This window comes from Phyllostomus hastatus, unplaced genomic scaffold, assembly GCF_019186645.2.
Source record: "Phyllostomus hastatus isolate PE091 unplaced genomic scaffold, TTU_PhHast_1.1 phas_contig_17, whole genome shotgun sequence".
In the NCBI taxonomy this organism is placed as follows: domain Eukaryota; kingdom Metazoa; phylum Chordata; class Mammalia; order Chiroptera; family Phyllostomidae; genus Phyllostomus; species Phyllostomus hastatus.
The window spans coordinates 36,267,524-36,288,093 of record NW_025333664.1 but is presented as its reverse complement, the minus strand read 5'-3'; the positions used below and the strand labels follow the sequence as shown (position 1 = coordinate 36,288,093).

Here is a 20,570-nt window from a genome sequence, read left to right as displayed (position 1 = left end):
GCATTTTGACGGGGGTATTGGAGAAATGATGCTGTCTGTACTTTTCTTCTGCCCCATTACACAGTGTCTCTTGCCATTACTAATGATGCTCTCTGTGACCATTTGGCTAAAGAGGAGTTTGCTAGACTTCCTCACTGTGAAGTTACTCACTTTTTTGCATTTTTGATATAAAACTGAAAACAACAAATGAACAAACAATTTAAACAAATAAAATCTTACAAGCACAGACAACAGTTTGTTGGTTACCAGCAGGAAAGGAGGATGGGAGGAGCTTGTAAAGGGTAAAGGGGGTCAAATATATGGTGATGGAAGGAAATTTGACTTTGAATGGTGAACACACAATGCAATATACAGATGATGTATTATAGAACTGTATACCTGAAGTTACTCTTTTCTCTCTTTTTTATTAATAAAGGTAGTGGGAAGGTACAATACTTTGAGATAAAAGAATTCCGTTATCATACTTTCATCATCAATAGTTTTTAGAATTCATTGATTTTTTTTATCTGATTTAATTTTTATTCTGATGGATACTGAATGGTGATTTTCTTTATTCTACATTTATTTTCTCTATTTTGAAACAATATTTTAATTTTTTTTTAAAAACTACTTTTACAATAAGTTGACTTTTTACTTTAAGAAAAATCTCTTTTTTGCCATTTATTTATCCATTAATTAATTTAAATCAACAGGGTCATATGGCTTGCTATTTTATTTGGTAAGTTTTGGTTTATTTCTATCATCTATTTTGATGCTCAGATTGTCCCAGATTGGCCAATGGGAGTTCCTTTTAAGCTGGTTTCTCTGTTCTTCTGGCTTGTCTCATTGTGAATACTTCCCAGGCTCATCTTACACTTCCTTGGAATTGTAAGTTCTCCAAGGACTCTGGGCACTTGGTGTGCTCATTGCTACTGAAGTATCCTTGCATCTGGGTCCTGCCAGTCAAAAGAATTAAGGAAAGTGTGTGTGTGTGTGTGTGAACATTCATAACTATATTTTATTTATATTGCTATATTGAAATATATATTTTTATTTATATTGCTATATTGAAATATATCTTACTACCTATATTGCTAACAAGGAATTTCACACCAACACCTCTAATTTCAACCCATAGCACAATTCATTCTAGTTTCCTTTTTCTTATTTGTAGCTCCCTTTTCTGACAGTGACAAACCTGACTCCCATTATGTAACCAGTACCCTGTCACTGCTTCTCCCACTTCATGCAGGGGCCCTCCTCTTCCTGCTCAGGTTGTGGCATTCATGCTGGGTACCCTTACCCTTCTCTTACTGCAGAACCCTTCCTCACCCTACTCCGCATGTCTACCATTTTCATGCAGATGCCCACTTTGCTCAGCCCTGCCTGATGGTTTTTGGACTGACTCATGCAAAAGAGAAAGAAAGAAGTTGATGTTATATTTTAAGCTCTTTTTATATATTATATATAGTATTTATAATTACAGTTTTTCATGGTTACATACCTGTTTTGACATAGAATTTGATAGGTGGGGACTGGAAAACATGTGGTTTAATGGTGTTAGCCAAATCATAAACAGAAGTCAGTTGCAAAGACTTATCTCAGAAACAAAGGACACATAGCATGGACCAGGACGATCATGCTTTTATAAGAGGTACATAGATTCCATCAAAGGCATTCTAAAAGCAGCTGATGGAATGCTCACCTTTGTGCCCACCTGCACATCATTCACCCATCCACGCATCCATTGATCTTTCCATCTTTTTTTTTAACTCTTAGTTTTTAGTCTCAAGGTAAGTTGAGCTTGGGAAACATTGTGAGTGCCCTGGAGCTGGCTGGGAAGCTCAGAGGTCAGCAATAGCAGGTGACCAGCCCAAACTGAGGATACAGTGAGCATCCAGTGATCATTACCAAAGAAGTATCTCCTGTTTTTTTATGCAGCCAGGTCAAGGGCCCTGGCCATATTGGATGGAAAAGTTGGTTCCAGTGTTAGTGATAGTGAGAGGCTGTTTTTCTTCACTGAACCTAGAAAGTTACCATAATTGGCTGGCAGACAAGAGGTCACAATGTAGTGATCTTCAGTGCAGCCCTGCTTGGGAACACACAGACCCTAGTGTAGAAAACATGGGTAATTGAAGGGTACGCATTTCACAGATGGCACCACCAGTGAACTATGTAATTGGATCTAGATTGCAGCAGACCACCTGTCTGTTTTCTTAGGACCTCAGGTGGAGGTTCCTGCTGCTGTTCTTTTAGGCAGTAGGGGTGGTGCAGGGGTCATGGTGAGAGATTAGAGACATGGTTTCTTGTCCAGTAGGTATCACTGTGCTGGCTTCTTCACCCTGTGGTCACAGGGAGGTAACCTTGTTTTGGTAACTGTGTTTATTTTTACAGGGTTTTACAAGAGGTTGTGCTGGTTTTTATTGTCATCCTTAACACATAAGTAGAATAGTTACACTATTGCCTGCCAGAATTATGGGAAATAATCATGTATTTTTTTCCCTGATTAATTTGAATGTATGTTCCATGTAACCTTATAACTCCTTATAACCACTTTTTCATATTTGGTGTAGCTATTTTCCCAATATTATGTTTTCTGTTTAAATACAATTTTGTTACTTTTTAAGTCTACTGTTTACTTGCTTTACTTGACTATATTTTTCTTTGGGATTTCTTTCATAATTTCAAAATCAGCCATGGAACTAGTAAGCATTTTACTCTTTTTCTCTGTTATTTATTCATGATTTAATTGTTTTCCAGGATTTCAGTTTGAAATGTTTTATTGTTTAATACATCTGGGGTTCACTGATATATAAAGTATAGACCTAATTTAATTTCCAAAAATTGGTATATCATTTATTATAATAATATGTTTGTACCCTACACCTACCTCCCTTTTGAAACAATTTGATTACCAAAAATGAAAATACATATAGTGTGTGTGTGTGTGTGTGTGTGTGTGTGTGTGTATATCTCCACTTATTGGCTTTTCACTTTGTTCTAGCCATATGTATTTCTACTTTTGTACCAGTATCACACAGCCTTGAGGCTTGTTGTGTTACAGCATGCTTTAATTTTTTTCTCATCTGAGTGACTTTTTTTGCTATTCATGCCTATTAATTTTTTCAACAAAATTTTAGAATCATTTTGTTTTATAATCACTTTGTTCTTATTTTAAAAAACATATTTCATCTTGGGACTTCTTTTTATTCTGTATGTGTCTTCTTGTATTTAAGTTTTTATCTATTTCTTCTGCTAAAACTGAAAACATTTAATGTATGTACTTGATCAACTGTGTTTATTCATGTATACACAATTCTGAACACAGCTCTCTCTATATTTTAACTGCTCAAAAATGGGGAGAAAAAATCTTCACTCTATAATAACCTATTTTCATTGTAATGTTTGTTGCAGGTTTTCTAAGTACAAAGGGCTTTTAAGATTATCAATTTAAAACCATATGGGGAAAGTGGGGTCCCCAAAATTCAGTAATTGGACTCTAGAACTTCTGAGACTTGTGCATTGTTTTTTCAGATACCTGGAATTGCAGTCTGGGGTTCTTATGGAAGTAGAGGAAGAGTGATGGTTGGGGTTAATGTGGGGGCCTTCTTTGCTATAAGCAGTGCCTCAATCATAGCCAGCCCCCAAACTTCAACACTGGCTGCTGGTACACCTGGCCTTGTTTTTCGGCCATCAAACTCTTTCCTCTGTGTGCTTTCCTTGCTCCAGCCATGCTTCTTTGGAGCTTCTGGACCACCCACAGCCCTGGCCACTGGATGCTGAGAAAATTGAGTGGATTACTGACAGTGGTCATCCTACTCTGTTAGGGGTTATCCACAATCTCTTGTGGATTTGCCTGGAAAGTGTTACATATAATGATGTTTCTGTGAGAAAATCAGTACTGAGTTCCAAACATACTGAAAAAGGAACTTTTACAGCACATATTGTTTAATGTGCGAACTGCCTACAATTTAGTATTTAATATTCGGGTTATTCTTCTATCCCCCCTCCCTGAAAAAAATATGATTGATTATTGAGTTCAAAGAAATTGCTTATCATTTCATTGCCATCTGCTTGTGTAGGTATGATTATGTCTTGAATTCTCTTGTTCATTGAGGCATGGTAGACAAATATATTTCCTATGCAGTATTTTTTATTAAATGGTTTTTGTCCTAGACTTTTACCAAAATTGAAAGTCCATTTGAAAAAATATGACTGTTCTTCCGGCAAGATGGAGGAATAGGTGGATGCACCATACCTCCTCGCACAACCAAGATTAGAACAACAATAATTTACAGATAGAATAACACTCAGAACTGATAGAGGATTTATCTGAATGGAAGTCGGACAGCCAAGAAGTTGAAGTAGACCCGTACATCCAGACTGGTAGGAGACGACAATCCAGGCGGGCGTGGGGCTGGCGCGGGTTGGCGGCGCGCGGAGGTTGGGGAAAATTTGGCGCAAAATCGGCGCGACAGCCATCTGGGGCGCAAGAACGCAGCGGTGATCCTTGAGTGTGCAAGCTGCGGCTGGCAGACCCTGTGGGGCAGCGATTGTGGACCAGGGCAGAGCTCGCAGCCCAGGATCCCAGAGAAGGGTCTGAGCCCAGGAGAACGGAACTACCGCCATTGTTCCCTTCTGTCCCCGCTCCCGCCCCTGCCCCCACATATAACATTACAATCTAGCAACTGGGGTGCCCAGCCCCGGTGAACACCTAAGGCTCCGCCCCCCACCGTAACAAGAGCGACCAGACCAAAAGGAAAGACAGGGAAAGACATAAGACATGTTTCCAACAGAACAGATCAGTCCCCCAGGACTCATCCTTTTGAGCAACCAAGAAATAGCCAATCTAGATGCACAGTTCAAAACACTGGTGATCAGAAAGCTCACGGAATTGGTTGATTTTGGGCACAAAGTACGTGAAAGAATGCAGGTTACCATAAAAGAGATGCAGGAAGATACACGGAGGAGAGCCAATAGTGAAAGGAAGGAATCTGAGTCTCAGAACAATACAGTGGACCAGAAGGAAGATAGAATCAACCAAGTAGAAAAGCATGATCAAATAAGAATTCAAAAAAAACGAGGAAAAGCTTAAGAGCATCCAGGACACCTTTAAACGTTCCAACCTCTGAATTATAGGGGTACCAGAATGGGGAGGGGAAAAGCAACAAATAGAAAAGTTATTTGAACAAATTAAATAAAGGAGAACTTCCCCAATCTGGCAAAGGAAACAGTCTTCCAAGAAATCCAAGAAGCTCAGAGAGCCCCAAAGAAGCTGGACCCAAGAAGAAACACACCAAGGCACATCATAATTACATTAGCCAAGGTAAAAACGAAGGAGAGAATCCTAGAAGCAGCAAGAGATAAGGGGACAGTCACCTACAAAGGAGTTCCCATCAGACTGTCAGCTGATTTCTCCAAAGAGACCTTACAGGCAAGAAGGGGCTGGAAAGAAATATTCCAAGTCATGAAAGACAAGGACCTACATCCCAGATTGCTCTATCCAGCAAAGCTCTCATTTAGAATGGAAGGGCAGATAAAGTGCTTTTCAGATAAGGTCAAGTTAAAGGAGTTCATCATCACCAAGCCCTTATTTTATGAAATGCTAAAGGGACTTATCTAAGAAAAGAAGATAAAGAAAAGACATGTATAGTAAAAGGACAGCAAACTCACAATTATTAACAACCACACCTAAAGCAAAACCAAAAGAAACTAAGTAAACAGCTAGAACAGGAACAGAACCACAGAAATGGAGGGCACAAGGAGGGCTAGCAGCAGGGGCGTGGGAGGAGGAGAGAGGGGGAAAAGGTATAGAGAATAAGTAGCATAGAATGTAGGTTTAAAATAGATAGGGGGAGGGCAAGAATAGTATGGGAAATGTAGAAGCTAAAGAACTCATAAGTATGACACATGGACATGAACTAAAGGGGGGAACGTGGGTGGGAGAGGGGGTACAGGGTGGAGGGGAGAGAAGGGGGAAATGGGACAACTATAATAGCATAATCAATAAAATATATTAAAAAAAAAGAAAAGAAAAAATATGACTGTTCATGTTAGTGATATCCGGAACTAAATTTTTGATCTTTATATTGAAACTAAAACTTGTCCTAAGAAAGCAGTAGTGCTAGTTGGCATTCAAGGTTAATTGGCAGAATTTTCTCTCCTTGTGGGATACTCTTAATTGTTTTATTACCACCGTGCCATGATTTGCAGATCTGATGGGCTTGAGTTTCTCTGGCATTCTTCTCTGCTACCGAACAGCTTTCTCACTGTCCCTGTTAATAAAATTGACATAAAAATGTTATGTTCTAATGTTAAAACACCATGCACTGAGTATAAATGTCATTTATAAGTCTTAAGCCAGTGAAATGCAAGATAACTTTGTGTTTCTGGGCATTACACGAGAGAAGCGTAAGACTTTTTAATACACATACTTTTAAGGCTGAAATTTCCATCAAAAGAAAAACATGCACAGTCCTTCAGAGATTAAAGATTAGAATTCTCAACTTAACCTTTCTTGATTTTTGAGCCTTATTGTAAGTGAGAATTTGAACATCTTTTTAAAACAAAAAATATATGAGACAGTTTTTGTGTGGTAACAAAAATACAGGGTTGGGCAAAAGTAGGTTTACAGTTGTAAGTATGTGAAACACAGTTTATTCTTGTATTATTGTTTATTAATTATTGTATTATTTTCCACACAAATAACTGTAAACCTACTTTTGCCCCCTGCCCCCTGTATGTAGTAAAAATAAAAAATGTGAATAGGACTGCCACATGCTTATTATTGACCTTGAAAATGTTAAGTGCCTGTTAAGAACACCTGGTGGCTAATTGGGCACAAACTTGTAAACCGAGTATAGTAGTCATTGCTAGATAGGGGCTGTCCTGCTCTCTGTGCTTCAGGGAGAAGATGCACTGAGCTGCCAAGCCTCCTGCATTGTGCTCCTGCTGTCCAAATTGACCAATATAAAGGAGCTCTTAGGCTCATAAATTCACCAATGGGCTAAAGACCTGCCCTGCCCAATTAGGGCTGTATATACTTATTTACATCTTCACTGACCAATCAGCAGCTCCATTTGGATCAGTCAGGATGGCACTCTTTGGTCTAATCGATTAGTGAAGATTTGGAATCTCATTTGCATTAGAACAGACCAATCAGGGGCTTGAGGCAGGAACACTTCTCTATATAAGGCAGCTTCACTTGTGCCTCATTGAAGCAAACTTACAGATTCCATTGAATATTGCCATTCCCTGGCTGGAGCTGCAACATTGGAGATGGGCTGCAGCCAACAGTGGAGCTGAACAGTGACACCTGAGCTGTGACACTAGAGTAACACTGGAGCTTTCTCAGCTGGGCCACCTCGCTGAAGCTGTTCTACGGCTAGGCTGTTTCACAACTGAGCTGTCTGACAGCTGTGCTATTCCACAGCCAGAATGTATCACAGTTGAACTGCTTCCACTGAACAAAGTCCCTCCCCCACTGCATGCCAAATTAGGGATTCCTGTTGGTGTTGAATTGGTAACAATGACCTTGGGTTGACACTTCAGTGTAGTGTTAACCTCTGGAAAAGAACCAGTTTTTGATTCAGCAGGGCTACAAAAGAATTTTCTACTTATCTGTACGGTTTTATTTTTTAAAGAAAAAAAAAAACTAAAGGAAAAATCAAGTGTATGGACTTCATTTAATCAATAATAAGTGGGAAACAGGATTACACAGAGCACTGTATTTTCACTCCAAAAGCTATGTTGGCTCTTACTCATGAAGCATTTTAGGTAAGGGTATCAAGAACAGAGAATACAGACAGTTGTTCACCCAGTCACAAGGACCTAATCATTCTAATTTTACATTGTACTAGATTCTTGATTCACCCTGCATTGCCAGCAGCTTCCTATCTTTCTACAACCAGTTTCCAGTTTATTGCTGATATTTGGCATTTAAATGTTTCTTTTTATTAGTAAATTACTATTCGTTTAGAGATGTGTTAGTTGGGCTGCCCCATTACAAAGCATGTGCAGTAATGACCTCTTCTTTATCTAAATCACTTAAGATGCTTCTGAATGTCAACTAATAGGGCATTTATCTGTATTTAGCAGATTGTCACCATTGGGGGGAAATTTTTACCTATATTGGTTAACAGCCTTCTTCCTTTCAGACTGCATAAAAAGTAGTTCCTTTGCCTTAAATTACAGGAATGGTTTTATCTGATAATACCACTAACATGAAAAGCAGTTGCTAATGGTGTGAGAATTCAGTGTGGTCACATATATAATGCAGGTTGCCTAAAGCCTATTGTATGAAACTTTTCTCCCCGTTTTTTGAGTTTATCCAGAAACAGCGCATGGGATATGTAACATTTCATCTAACCATGCTCTTTAATTGACTTGTCCTCTGACACTTAGTTTTCTTCACTCCCATGGTACCAACGGCTCCATGGTATTGTTTCATAGAATAAGTTCATTGTATGATTCCATAGAAAGAGGAGGCAGTTGGTAGAGAAGATAGCATGAATTTGACTAGGGTGTCTAGTCCATAGTCCTTGAGTCATTTTTGGTAGAGTCTCAGATGTTAGTTTTTTTCTTTTTTAATGTACTTAATATGAAATGGTAAAAAAAATAATTGAGTTATAATTTAGAAAGTAATTCAGGATTTTCCCTACAATTACCAGGAAGTATTCTCTCTTATTTTGATTATTATTTTTGTTACTGTAATGTGTTATTTTAAAGCTGATAGTTGTTAAATGTAATTAATTTTTCTATTCATATCAGTGAATTCCTTTGGTTTTCCTGTTAGTTTCTCAGAGTCATTCATTGAATGCTCATTTCTTCTTTTAGAAGTGCTGCAGAAACCACATCTGGGGAATTTACACTTAGGTGCATTTGAATGTGTTATGCCTGAGTGCCAAAATAGATTTGCATCTATTCAAGTACTCAAAAAAGAGGGAGCAGGTGATTGTCTGGGGAGTGGAGCTGAGGAGCCTTTGATAAAATTTTAATTTGCTGAAATTCTGGTCTGAGTTGGTCAGAAGCAAATTAAAAAGGAATTTTAGTGGAACTGCAAAAGAAAATAAATCTTCCAGGAGTTTAGCCAAGGCATCTAGGGAACAGAAGAAGCCTTTTACACATTACAAAAAGCCAGCAGATACCGATGTCTAACCCCCCATTTAAATTAACTGTGCTTGCCCACAAACACTTATTATTATTAGATTTTGTCCTCAGATTTGTGACTGCAAATCTGGCTCACACTTGGGTGTTTCAGTAGATCCTGTTCAGTGTCAAAGCCCTAACCATTCTTAAAGACTATTTCCAAAGTCAGTGGTTCTTAAAGTGTGTCCCTGATCGGCAACATCAGCATTACCTGGAAGGTTTTTGTAATGCTCATCTTAGACCTCCTGAATCATACCTACTGAATAGGGATGGAGCCCGGCAGTCTATTTTTTTACAAGTGATTCTGATGCACACTCAAATATGAAAATAACTCACCAAAGCTAATTACACTGAAGTCAGTTTCTTGGTGCCCTAGACTTTGGCTCATGAGACAACCTCTTGTCAATCTCTTTAACCCTTTCTTTTCTTGTTTGGTTCATCACATCTAGTTTTCATGATCTCTCTGCTCCTTTTAAAATTTCATTTGCAGCTTTACATCCCATAAAATGGCTTCACAATTTGTCTTAGCATAGATTTCTTGGCATCTACCTGTTTGGGCTTTTCTGAGTTTCTTTAAACTATATGTACATCTTTCTCTAGATTTGGGAAGTTTTCAGCCATTATTTGTTTAAACTTTTCTTCTGCACTATACTCTTTTTGTTCTGGGGCTTCAATTATATGACTTAAATATTACTGTTGCCTCACAGGTCTCGGAGACTCTGTTATTTTTATTTTTTAGTTAACTTTTTTCCCCTTCACTTTTCAGTTTCCATAATTCTAGTTGATCTGTTTCTAAGTTCCCTGAATCTCTTTCTCTGTCATCTCCATTCTTAATTTATTTTGGTTAATATATTTTTTAGTTTACTAATATTTGGTTCCTTATATCTTTTCTTTGTTGAAATGTTTTTATCTTCAAGAGTGTTCTCCTGTGTTTGAACATTTTTATAATAGCTGACTTAAAGCCTTTATCAAATAATTCCATCTCTGATCTCAGCAGTAACATCTGTTGACTATTTATTTCCTTTGCCATATAAGTTGAAAGTTTCCCAGTTCTTCATATGCTGAGTAATGATAGAATGCCTGGATGTTTTTGACATCATGTTTTGAGATTCTGGGTCTTGTTTAAATTTTATGGGAAATGTTGATTTTGTTTGTTTTGTTTTATTTTATCAGGCAATTGACCTGGCTAGATTCAGGCTGTAAGTTAGAATCAGCCTCTATGGGTTCTGAATCTAGTTGCAATGCCAATTCAGTTTTCAAAGACTTTGCAGGCTATTCCAGTCTGTCCCATGCACGTATTACCCAGTGGCCAGTCTGGCCTTGAGCAGTGGTCTGCATCTTAGTTCAGTTTGCCACTGAATCGTCTGCATTATCATGTGCTATTGAGTGTCAGATTCATGCCTGCAGAGTTGGAGGTGGCCCAGGAATTCATAAATGGTTCTGTGATGATGCTTTCCTGAACTTCTCCCTCTATACCATCTTCCAGATGGGTCTTTGTTTTTCTGTCATCTAGCTAGAAATATGGAGCATTATGCTACTTCTCATGTTCTCCCTGCATTTGTGCCCATGTGCAGAGCCCAGCAGGGAAAGGACAGAGAGAAGAAAAAGCAACAGAGGTCTTCCCCACCCTCTTAGGGACCACAGCTCCTGTGATTAGAAAGGGATTTTTCCCTCCCTCACCAGTGGAGACATCTGTGGGTCCCCTGCTGCTGCCACTGTTGCTGCCAGAAGACCTTCACCCTCCTTGAACCTGAACTCGAGAGCTTCTCCTTGAAGTTCTCTCATGACATCATCTGATGTCAACTTTTGGGCCTCCTCCTAGACCAAGCCAGGGAATATTGGAGGGGGAAAAAAAGGTAAATTCACCACAGGTTCAGTGGTGCTTCAGATGCTGGCCTTCTTCAACCAACCAGCTACTGTTTACTTTTCAGGTCCCTCAGTTGCCTGCTCTCTGCATAGTGAGTGACATTTGGTGGGAGAGACACGCTCAAGTGTACTTATTTCATCTCATGCAGAACCCAAACACCTCTCATAAGGTGGCTATAGACTGCTGAAAAAGGATTAATTTACCCAAAGCTCAATTCTGAAGTGAATGAATATATTGGTCTTAGTGGTACATGTTGAAAAAGTGTCTTAGGTATGCTTCGACCAAACTATGTAGTGGAGGAATGTCTAAAGACTGGGAAGCAGCCGAGCTGGGGAGCAAGAGCAGTGGGAGACCAAGCCTGCTGAATCATAGCAAGTGTGTGGGCTCGTGAGTCCCAAACTGGTGGCCTAAACTTTCTGTGGAAGGTGCTCCTGTTCAGTGCATGGGTAATGTGGTTGCAGAGGTGAAGGACAGCACAGTGTTTGGTAGCTCACTTGGAGGCTTGGAGATGAACAGGAACAAAAAAGGGAATGATGAAGGTAAGAGACTGTTGGAGCATAGGCAGAAGGGACACATTCTGAAAGAACTACTTTAGGAGCAAGAATGGAATATTGATAGTGAGGAGTGTAGGGGAGACTAGAAATGAACCTTTGAGATTGTTACTGACAGAGTAAGTAATACTGTTGATACCAAAGAAAATGAAGTAAAGAAAGTTACTAACAGCTTGAGCTGTTAACGTAATGCCTCCTATTCAATACCTTTGAATTTATTTTATTGTCTACTGTCTGGTATCCCCTCTAATTACCTCAGACACTTACTATGATTTCCTTCAGAAGGACAAGACCTGTTCTTATGTGCTTTTCTTTTGTATCTCCTCTGATGCTTGAAGAAGAAAAAAATCAGCTCCCACTCATCCGCACTTTTACACACACACACACACACACACACACACACACCCCTTAAAGTTTCTTTGGGGATGGGACTGAAGCATCTTGAAATTTTATAAAGCTCCAAGTTCAGCCATTTCACAGAATTGGGCAAATAATTTTTGATGGGTTATTTGGCTGGAAACCTCAATAACAAAGACTAACGATCTCTTCTTTCTCCTCCAGGGTCTAATAATCTAATTTTGCAATTTTTACTATACCAAGATTAAACAGGCTTTAAGTGATTTATGTAAAGCAGGAAATTGTAAATCCATATTTGAATTACAAATATAGAAAAGGAAGGGACGGTCTATGTATCTGTTTGGTGAGATGTCATGTGCATTTATGTCATTGGCCAATGCTAGCTCACCATCTGAGGCATGCTGTGATCCTGACGACTGCGGCCCTGGATGCTGAGTGCCTGTCTGGTCTGAGCCAGTTTTCAGCCCCAGCCATGTGTCCTGTTTGAATTCATTAGTATTTGCAGGAATTCTTCCCCACCACCAGCACCGTGGCAATCTTAATCTTCTCTATCACTGCCCAAAGCCAGTGATAGAGGAAAATTATATAGTTTCTCCATGTAGAGAAAATTACTGTAATTTAGATGTCATAAATAATAAAGTCAGTGTCACAAGAGTTCAGTGCCCTAGAACATATTACTTAATGTGTTCTTAAGTACTGGCATATATTAGTTGAAATTAGCCTTTCTCTTTATCACATCCCAAACATGGTGCTATCATCATAACTTATTTTAGTAGAAATATTTTTAAGACATTTTAAATCAGAAGGGAAATATCACACACAAGCAAGTTTCTTTTTGCTTGAGTCAGGAAACGAAATAAGAACCTTACCCATCTTACCTTACCCCAACCTCTTATTCAGCACCATTACAGAGAGTGATGTGTTCCCAGATAGAACTCTTTTTTTTTCTGAATGTAGTATCTAAAATGGAAATGTCTCTTTTCACTGAACATACTTTGGCAGTGTGATATATCTTGTCTGTGTGTGTGGGAGTGGGGATGGGGGTGGCATTCTAAAGAAATTAAATTCAGTCCTGGCTGATGTGGCTCAGTGCATTGAGTGCCAGCCTGTGAATCAAAGCATCGCCAGTTCAATTCCCAGTCTAGGGCACATGCCTGGGTTGTAGGCCAGGTCCCCAGTAGGGGGTGTGTGAGAGGCAATCACACACCCATGTTTCTGTCCCTCTCTTTCTCCCTCCCTTACCCTCTCTAAAAGTGAATAAATAAAATCTTAAAAAAAAAAAGAAATTCAGAATGTGGAGCACTGAAGCACAATATCAAAGGGCCCCATTTTTTGGCCTCTACAGTCACACTATATGGGACCATGCACTTTTGAGAATACAGTTGTCTTTTATGTTTGTATTAATTGTAACTCAGAATGAAATATTCATACATCATCACCTCAGAAATATTCACATGGTATTTATAATAGAAAAAAAGATTTGTGTAGTAGCAGAATTAGAATCTCACATAAATTTTGAAAAAGTAATTAATAGTGATATTGATGATTATTATCAATCTACATCTTAAAAATCTCTAGATATGTTTAATATTTTTCAGTGTACCTGAAATAGTAAAATAGAAAATCTCATGTGAAACCAGCCTTCAGCAGTTTCGTTCACTGAGATTTAAATGAAGCTTTTTTTGTTGTTGTTAACAAGTGTCTTTGTCTACCCTTTTACAGTGTCATTTCCCCTTTTGAGACCATCTGGAATTTGTCTATTTTCTGGTATTTAACAGGTCCTGAAGTAATCTCAAAGATGCCATCATAAATTTCAAGAAGGTTTAAACATTCTAAAAGTTACAAATTAAGTGCCTCACAAAAAGTCCATGTGCTGTGATTAGTCACATCAACCTCAGATCAAGTTCAGAGTTAAAGAGAATTTCAGATCTTGAAGGAACCTTATCCATTTTGATGACTAAATGAGGAGACTGAATTCTGCAGGGGTTAAGCAGTGACCTGTCCTTGGCAAGAGTTCAGGCAGGACTCACGCTCTTGGTCACGCAGAAACTTTACACTGTCAGTCATTCTCATTCATTCATTCATTTATTTTCCTTCAGCTCTCATATTTCTTTTTAAAATATACTCATGAGTCTCCTTTTACCAAAAACACAGAGAACTATCCCTGTCCAGCTATCAGCTCTTTTTCTTTATACATAAATTTCTTGAACGAGTTGTCTGTCTGCACTCAGATACTTAGCTCTCAGTTACTCTTCATCCCCTTCAATTTGGCTTCTGACCACGCTCAGAATGCTCTCTCTGAGGCCACGCATGACCTCCATGCCACCACACCTGATGCCTGTTTTCAATTCTTGTATCTTGACTGACCTCTCTGAAGCATTCTGTATCCTTGACCACTCCTTCCCTTCACTTTGAGGTTTTCCTTCTCCCTTTCTGATAGCCCTTTCTCTGTTTCCTTTGAAGAATCATCCTCCTCTAGTTGGCCATTAAAAGTCAGCTTTCAAAGTGACTTCTTCACACCCATGGCTTCATTAATTAGAGATGAGTCTCAAATATATAAAGAGTGATATATATATAGATATAGATATAGATATATAGATATGTATACATATATATGTGTGTGTTATATGTACATATGTAGGTAGGTGGTAAGTAGGTTGGTAGATAGATTGAGAGTAAGCTGGTAGGGAGGTTGGTAGATAGATAGATAGATAGATAGGTATCCTAGGCATCTCTTCTGGAGCTTCAGACCTACATTTCTGCCTGCCAAAGGCTTCTCAAATTCATTATGTCTAAAACCAAAGTCACGATGTCTCCTTTAACCCAATCTTAGCTCTTTTCTAGTGTTCTCAGTCTGTGTGGACAACTTACCACCCAACTAATTATGACAGGCCAAACCCCATGAGCCTCCCTTAACTCCTTGTTGCTGCATCTAGCCCATCATTAGTCCTGTTGATCTGTATTTCATAATGTCTTCCTAATTTGTTTAGCTCCCTTCTGCATCCCTCCTCTCCAGTTCTGAGCCACCATCATCTTTGACCTGCACTATTATAGTGGCCTCCTACCTTGTTCATCCGCATCTGCTTGTGCTGTGTTTGATTAATTCTTCAACCAGTGGAAAGAATGATCTTTCTGAAACTCATACCTAATCACGTAATGCTGCTGCACAGAGCCCTTCGGTGTCTTCCCATTGCACCTATTGCATGGCAGGATGCTTTGCTGTATCCTGAAAGATTCTCTGTCTTCTACTCCATCTCTCTCAAGCCTTATGTTGTTCGGTGCTCTCCCTTGTTCCCTCTACTGGACATACAGCTGTCTTCCAATCACACATTATCATCATCATCATCATCACCATCTTTTCATTCCTCCACCCACTGCTGACATTCAGAGCTTGTGTTAAGCACCAGCTCCCTAAGGGCATCCTTTCCTAACCTCTCCTGCAATCAACCCCCTTCTAATGCACTCTTGAACAGTGGGCAGGGTAGCTCTCCTTCAGTTGCAGCTTTGCATTTACTTGTGAAATTATTTGGTTATTTACTTCTCTCTCCTACATGTTTATAAGCTTCATAAGGACAAGGCAGATGTCTGACTTGTTCAACTCTGTATCCCAGTGCTTATCACAATGACTAGCATATTGTAAGTGCTCGTTAAGTCTTTGTTGAATGAATGAATGAATGAACAGCAGCATCATGTCCAAATGAAGCAAATTTGTAAAGTCAGTAGGTTTGTTGAGTAAAGGGATACAGTAGAGGAAATAGAAGAAAACCTGACTTAACAGACTGACTTATGTGCCAAGTAGTTTAGATGGACACAGGAATGGTCATGGGTAGTTTTGTTTTCTTTTATACTTCCTTAAAGGCATTTTAAATGAATGACCCGGGTGGCAATATTATTTTCAGTGATTTAATGTGGTATGAAATATGTGTGTGAAAAACTATTCTATTTTTTCCATTAACATATTTTAGCAATTTTCAGCTTGCATGGGTAGGCATTTGATTTAAGGAAAACAAAGAATTGGATTAGAAGTAATTAACACCTCAAATGCCATTGCCTTATTAATCTCTAAGGTTACTTTAAGACAGTATTATAAAGTGTCACTTAAGACAAGTATTAAATATTTATACCCTTATATGCTAGACATGGCTGCTTGCTTTTGATTCTCTGTGTAGCACATGGTTCTGAGTTCCAGTCATAAAAGGCACAGGAAATACCTTTCTTGATTATGATAATGGTGCTTTTCCATAATTTGAAACTGTATGAATGCAATTTTATATGAGGGAATAAGCAGACTGTAGAGTGGACAATATCCACTGCTGCCCTTCTGAGTCTCCTAAAACTGTGCTTCCCCATGTGTGTTCACTCCGTTTACACTAAATGATAGCTGCCGCCCTTCACTTGTCCCTTGGTTAGTATCCAAGCCTGTTAGACTTTTACCACATTGAATTTGAAACATCTTTGAGAATCAGAGGTATGTAGAAGGGCAGGTGGATGTACTGGTGTGAAACTCCAGGATGCTACCTGGGGGTGTGCTCTCACCTCCAGGCGAGAGGTGGGCAACTGTGCTCCACCAGAGAGAGCACGCTCTGTCCAAGGAAGCAGCCATCCAGCTCGGGGAGTTTTGCCAAGGGGCATCACAGATCTACTGATACTGTGTCTTCCAATTTTTGAAGGGGATCCAGAAAGAAATTCATAATTTTATGTGAAAACTGTGGGTTTGTAACTGCTGCCAACAAATAATTTATTTAAACATTGCACATAAAACATAAAACACATCTGTGAGCTGCATCGTTGTTCTGGCCACCCATTTCTGACCTTTGGTGCAGACTCTTCATCCTGACTCTCCAGATCCTCACAGGCCATTTCTCTGTCATCTATCTAATATGGATTCTTGCCGCTGTTACCAGTGTCCAGCATTTTGGGTGGGCTTTGCTCCCTTCCCTCTCCAGACATAGCAGGCCTGTTCTTCTAAATCTTAGCCCTTCCCTGTGGTTACCCCCAAATTGGAACACCTCTTTTTGCCCTCTAGTCCTCCAGGGAGACCCAGATCATTAGTTCCTGTGTGCGAAAGTCTGCTCCACCTACTGCAGCCTGGACTTGTCACATAGATGGCTCGACACCTCATCACATGATGTCCTTCACAGTTGACTTCTCGTGGGTGTGTCTTATCTTCACAAATCAGTTGCATTTTTTTCGGGGCAAAGATTGAACATGGGGGTCATTCTGAGGTGTGGTAGACTCTCAGGTGTTGACAGGGCCAGATAAGATAGTGAATCTCTTCTGGAACATCATTTCCCTTAGATGCCTCCAGTGACAGGTCGCTCACTGTCTTCCCTGGCACCTGTGCCAGCTTTGGACAGCTCCAACCTTTGAAAGTGTTTGGTTAATCACTTTGACATTTGCTGCCCAGGTGCAGTTATTTTGTTACTCTTGGGCATTTATGTTGACTTCTTTTACCCCTTGTGCAGTCATTTTCTGAATAAGCAGGACCCCGACCATCCAAAAGGGGTTTTCTTGTGTCTAATTTGAACATCTCAATTTTAACAGGATTTAACAAGAAGGAGTGTTTTTACATGGAAATAGACACTACATGTACACAATTTCTTTTCTGTCAAATTCTGAGGGAGATTTTAATAATAGTTGCCAGTACTTTGTCAATTTTACCATGTTTTCGTTTGAAAACACTTTCTTTTTAGATTCTTGCTTTTACTGGCATTAATAAATATTTCCTATATTTGTGACCATGTGTTTTGCTTGGTATTAGATATGTTGAAGTAATTTCCTTTTTTTCTCAGCAATCAAAAATATAATTATCTACATACTAAGTTTTAAATGTCGTATTTTAATGCTTGGATCCATTACTTCTACCTTGGGTAACATGAGCATTGTGATACTTGACTATTAAAATAAAAGTATTTGCACATTTAAAAGTGGCTTATGAAAGCAGACTTTTGGGACTAAACCTTTCCCTTATTATTACTGTTTTATAGTACACTGGAAATTGCATTTCAACTATAAAATTCCATGTTATGATGTTACCAACTGACCAGGTTGCATACTGTAAACTCATTACTGTTTTTATGTGCTCTTAGGTGCTGTGATACTCTTAGGAAGAACCAATATGTTTCGTTTTAACCACCCAAAGGAGGCTGCCAAGCTCAGGGAGAAGAGGAAGGTGAGCTGCATGCAGTCGCCAGGAGGCAGCTTTGATCTGGGTGGGGCTGTGGCCAGGGGGATCTCCACTTTGGGCCAAAAGTTTGATTTTCTGGAGTATAGAACCACAAAAGTTCTGTAGCCAGGATTGATTGTGGGGAGTTTGTTTCATAGCAGATTATTGGCCAATGAAGTGGGAAGGTAAGCAAGTAAAGTTCAGAGCAGAAGGAGACTAGCTTCAACTTTTTGCCCTCACAGGAGTTGGGTGTCATGTGCATTAAGTGGAGAGTTACTTCCACTTACAAGAATCTTTTAGGAGTTTACCCAGTATCAGAATCATTTTTGATCAAAAGTTTGCTCACTTTTTATTTGTTTATTTGGTTGTTTCTTGGGGTGTGAAACAAAGAGTGAGCTTAGGACAATTGGGAGAGACTTAATCTTGGTTGGGTAGGGATATCCAGAAGGCACTGGTTGGGAGAGGTGGGTGGAGGACCAGAGAGACAGGGGAAGAAATGAGAGGGAGAGAGATCTGTCTAGGGACATTGTGCTGTCCTTAGACTGAGGAAGATAATGAAGACTGCAGGTAGTGTTTCTGTGATCCAGGCACTGCAGGGAACTTCCACATATTTTCTACTTTATCTGTGCAGCAGCTGTTACTAGCTCCATTTCACAGGTAATTGAGATGAGAATCTGAGACAAACTGGTTCCCTAGCCAGTGAGTGGGGTGTCAGGGTGATAGCCCTGACCTGCCAACCTGGATGTGTTTGCCCTTCACCTCTGAGCTACATAGCCCCGCATCTTAGTGTAGTTGTAAGGACTGCCTGAGGTTGCCAGTACTGTAGATGGGAAACAAGAAAGCTGAAAACCTCAGCCTTCTCCTTCAGGCCAGTGAAGCCACTTATCTGTGTCCAGCCAAGGTCTCCCTCGAGGGTCCATTTTGATACGCAGTTGCAGGAAATGTTTGCTAATAGCTTCCCATGAAAGCAAAACAGGTCAACTCTTATTTTTTGGTCTCCCTTCCCTCTCCCTGCTCCATCTCCATTACTCAGTAAGTGTACCTGAACATGGCTGATGACAGGACAGTGGTCCTGCTAGGGAATGAGGGTGTCAGAGATGTCAGGACCCCTTCCCTCAACTTGAATGCAGCATGGTCAGGGAGACCCTCAGGGTGTGGAGTTGCAGGTTGGTTTTCCCAGTTCAAGCATGCTAGGGCCCTCCTGTTTTTAGCTGAGGGCTTGCGGTTGAGACTGCCCCTGATTTGCTATCCTTGGAAAGACCACTTGGTATGCATGAGAAGCGTCTGCACTTCACTCTCTCTCGCTTGTTGAAAGCATTGAGTTCACAGCTGGCATCTACCTGCTGAGGTAACTGTGTTGCCCTGTGTCTGCTCCTAGAGTGGCCTTCTGTCCTCCTTCAGCTTGTCCATGACTGACCTCTCGAAGTCCTGTGAGAACCTCTCCGCTGTCATGTTATACAATCCAGGGTGAGTGAACAGCATCTTCTCCTGCACTGTGATCATCACTGTTGTGATGTGTATTGTGTCACTCCATTAAAGTCACTGGATAAAAGAAACCCGTTTGCAATCAGATCAGCCATAGTCGTTTTCCAGGTTCCTTTCCAGCTCTGGCTGTAGGTGAACATAATTTTACTTACAATCACAAAATAATAAGATTACATACTTTGATTTCTTTTTTTTTTCTTTTTTGCTAAACAGCATAGTAAGCATTACTAAGAATTTTTACAAGACTCACTATTATTTCCATAACTGATGTTTGAGAGCTGGCCTTTGATTACTCAGTGCACAGTCTCCCTTTGGCTGAGGCCTTTTCTTCTCATGTTGTAAGTTTATTGTAATAACAGCAACAGCTTTGATTCTTTGGGCATAACATAGCCCAGGAAATTATGTTCACAAATCCCAAGGATGGGGGACCTCTGAGGACACCAACAATAATGTTTCAGTGGACTTCATGGCTGGGTGACCTTGGGCAAGCAGCTTACCTTACTTAGGTAAGCTTGATGGTTTCATCAGTGAAATGGTGATAAAAATATCTTGAAATGGGGAACTGAAAGAAAGGTCTTTGGGGACCTTTCCAGTTTTGTGAGTTTCCATAAGTTTATATTTCTATAAGGAAAATATGTAAAACAATGAAGGTAAATCTAATAGCTAAATGAGATAAAATAGACAGCATCTTTTAGAGCTATCATTTATTTATTAGTTACTATATGCCAAGCACTGTGGTAAGCACCTCACTTCCATCTCTTAATTCTGAGGACTCTATCCCCATTTCACAGAGAAAGAATTTATATCGCTTTGCTTGCCCGCAGTTTCGAGGTTGGAGCTCTGGTATAAGTCGAGGTCTTTCTGATCTCTAATGCACGCTCCGACCATGGGGCTGATTCAGACCTGCGGCCCGCTGCATTGCCCAGGGGCCCTCTCTCAGCACTCCTCACAAACACGTGGCTCAATGGCACGCTCTCCTTTAGCTCAAGTCAGTACTCTGATTCATGGAAAGCAGACA

The 20,570-nt window shown here is 39.8% G+C and overlaps 1 protein-coding gene across 5 annotated transcripts in view; it reads left to right on the top strand.

The window, feature by feature from the left end:
• Positions 1-20,570, top strand: part of KIF16B (kinesin family member 16B) — a 330,800-nt gene that overhangs the window by 180,667 nt on the left and 129,563 nt on the right. For all 5 annotated transcript variants that reach the window (XM_045833301.1, XM_045833299.1, XM_045833297.1 and 2 more), the window contains exons 16-17: positions 17,991-18,073; positions 19,446-19,534. In XM_045833301.1, coding sequence (XP_045689257.1) covers positions 17,991-18,073; positions 19,446-19,534 — 172 coding nt within the window. The remainder of the gene's footprint in view (positions 1-17,990; positions 18,074-19,445; positions 19,535-20,570) is intronic.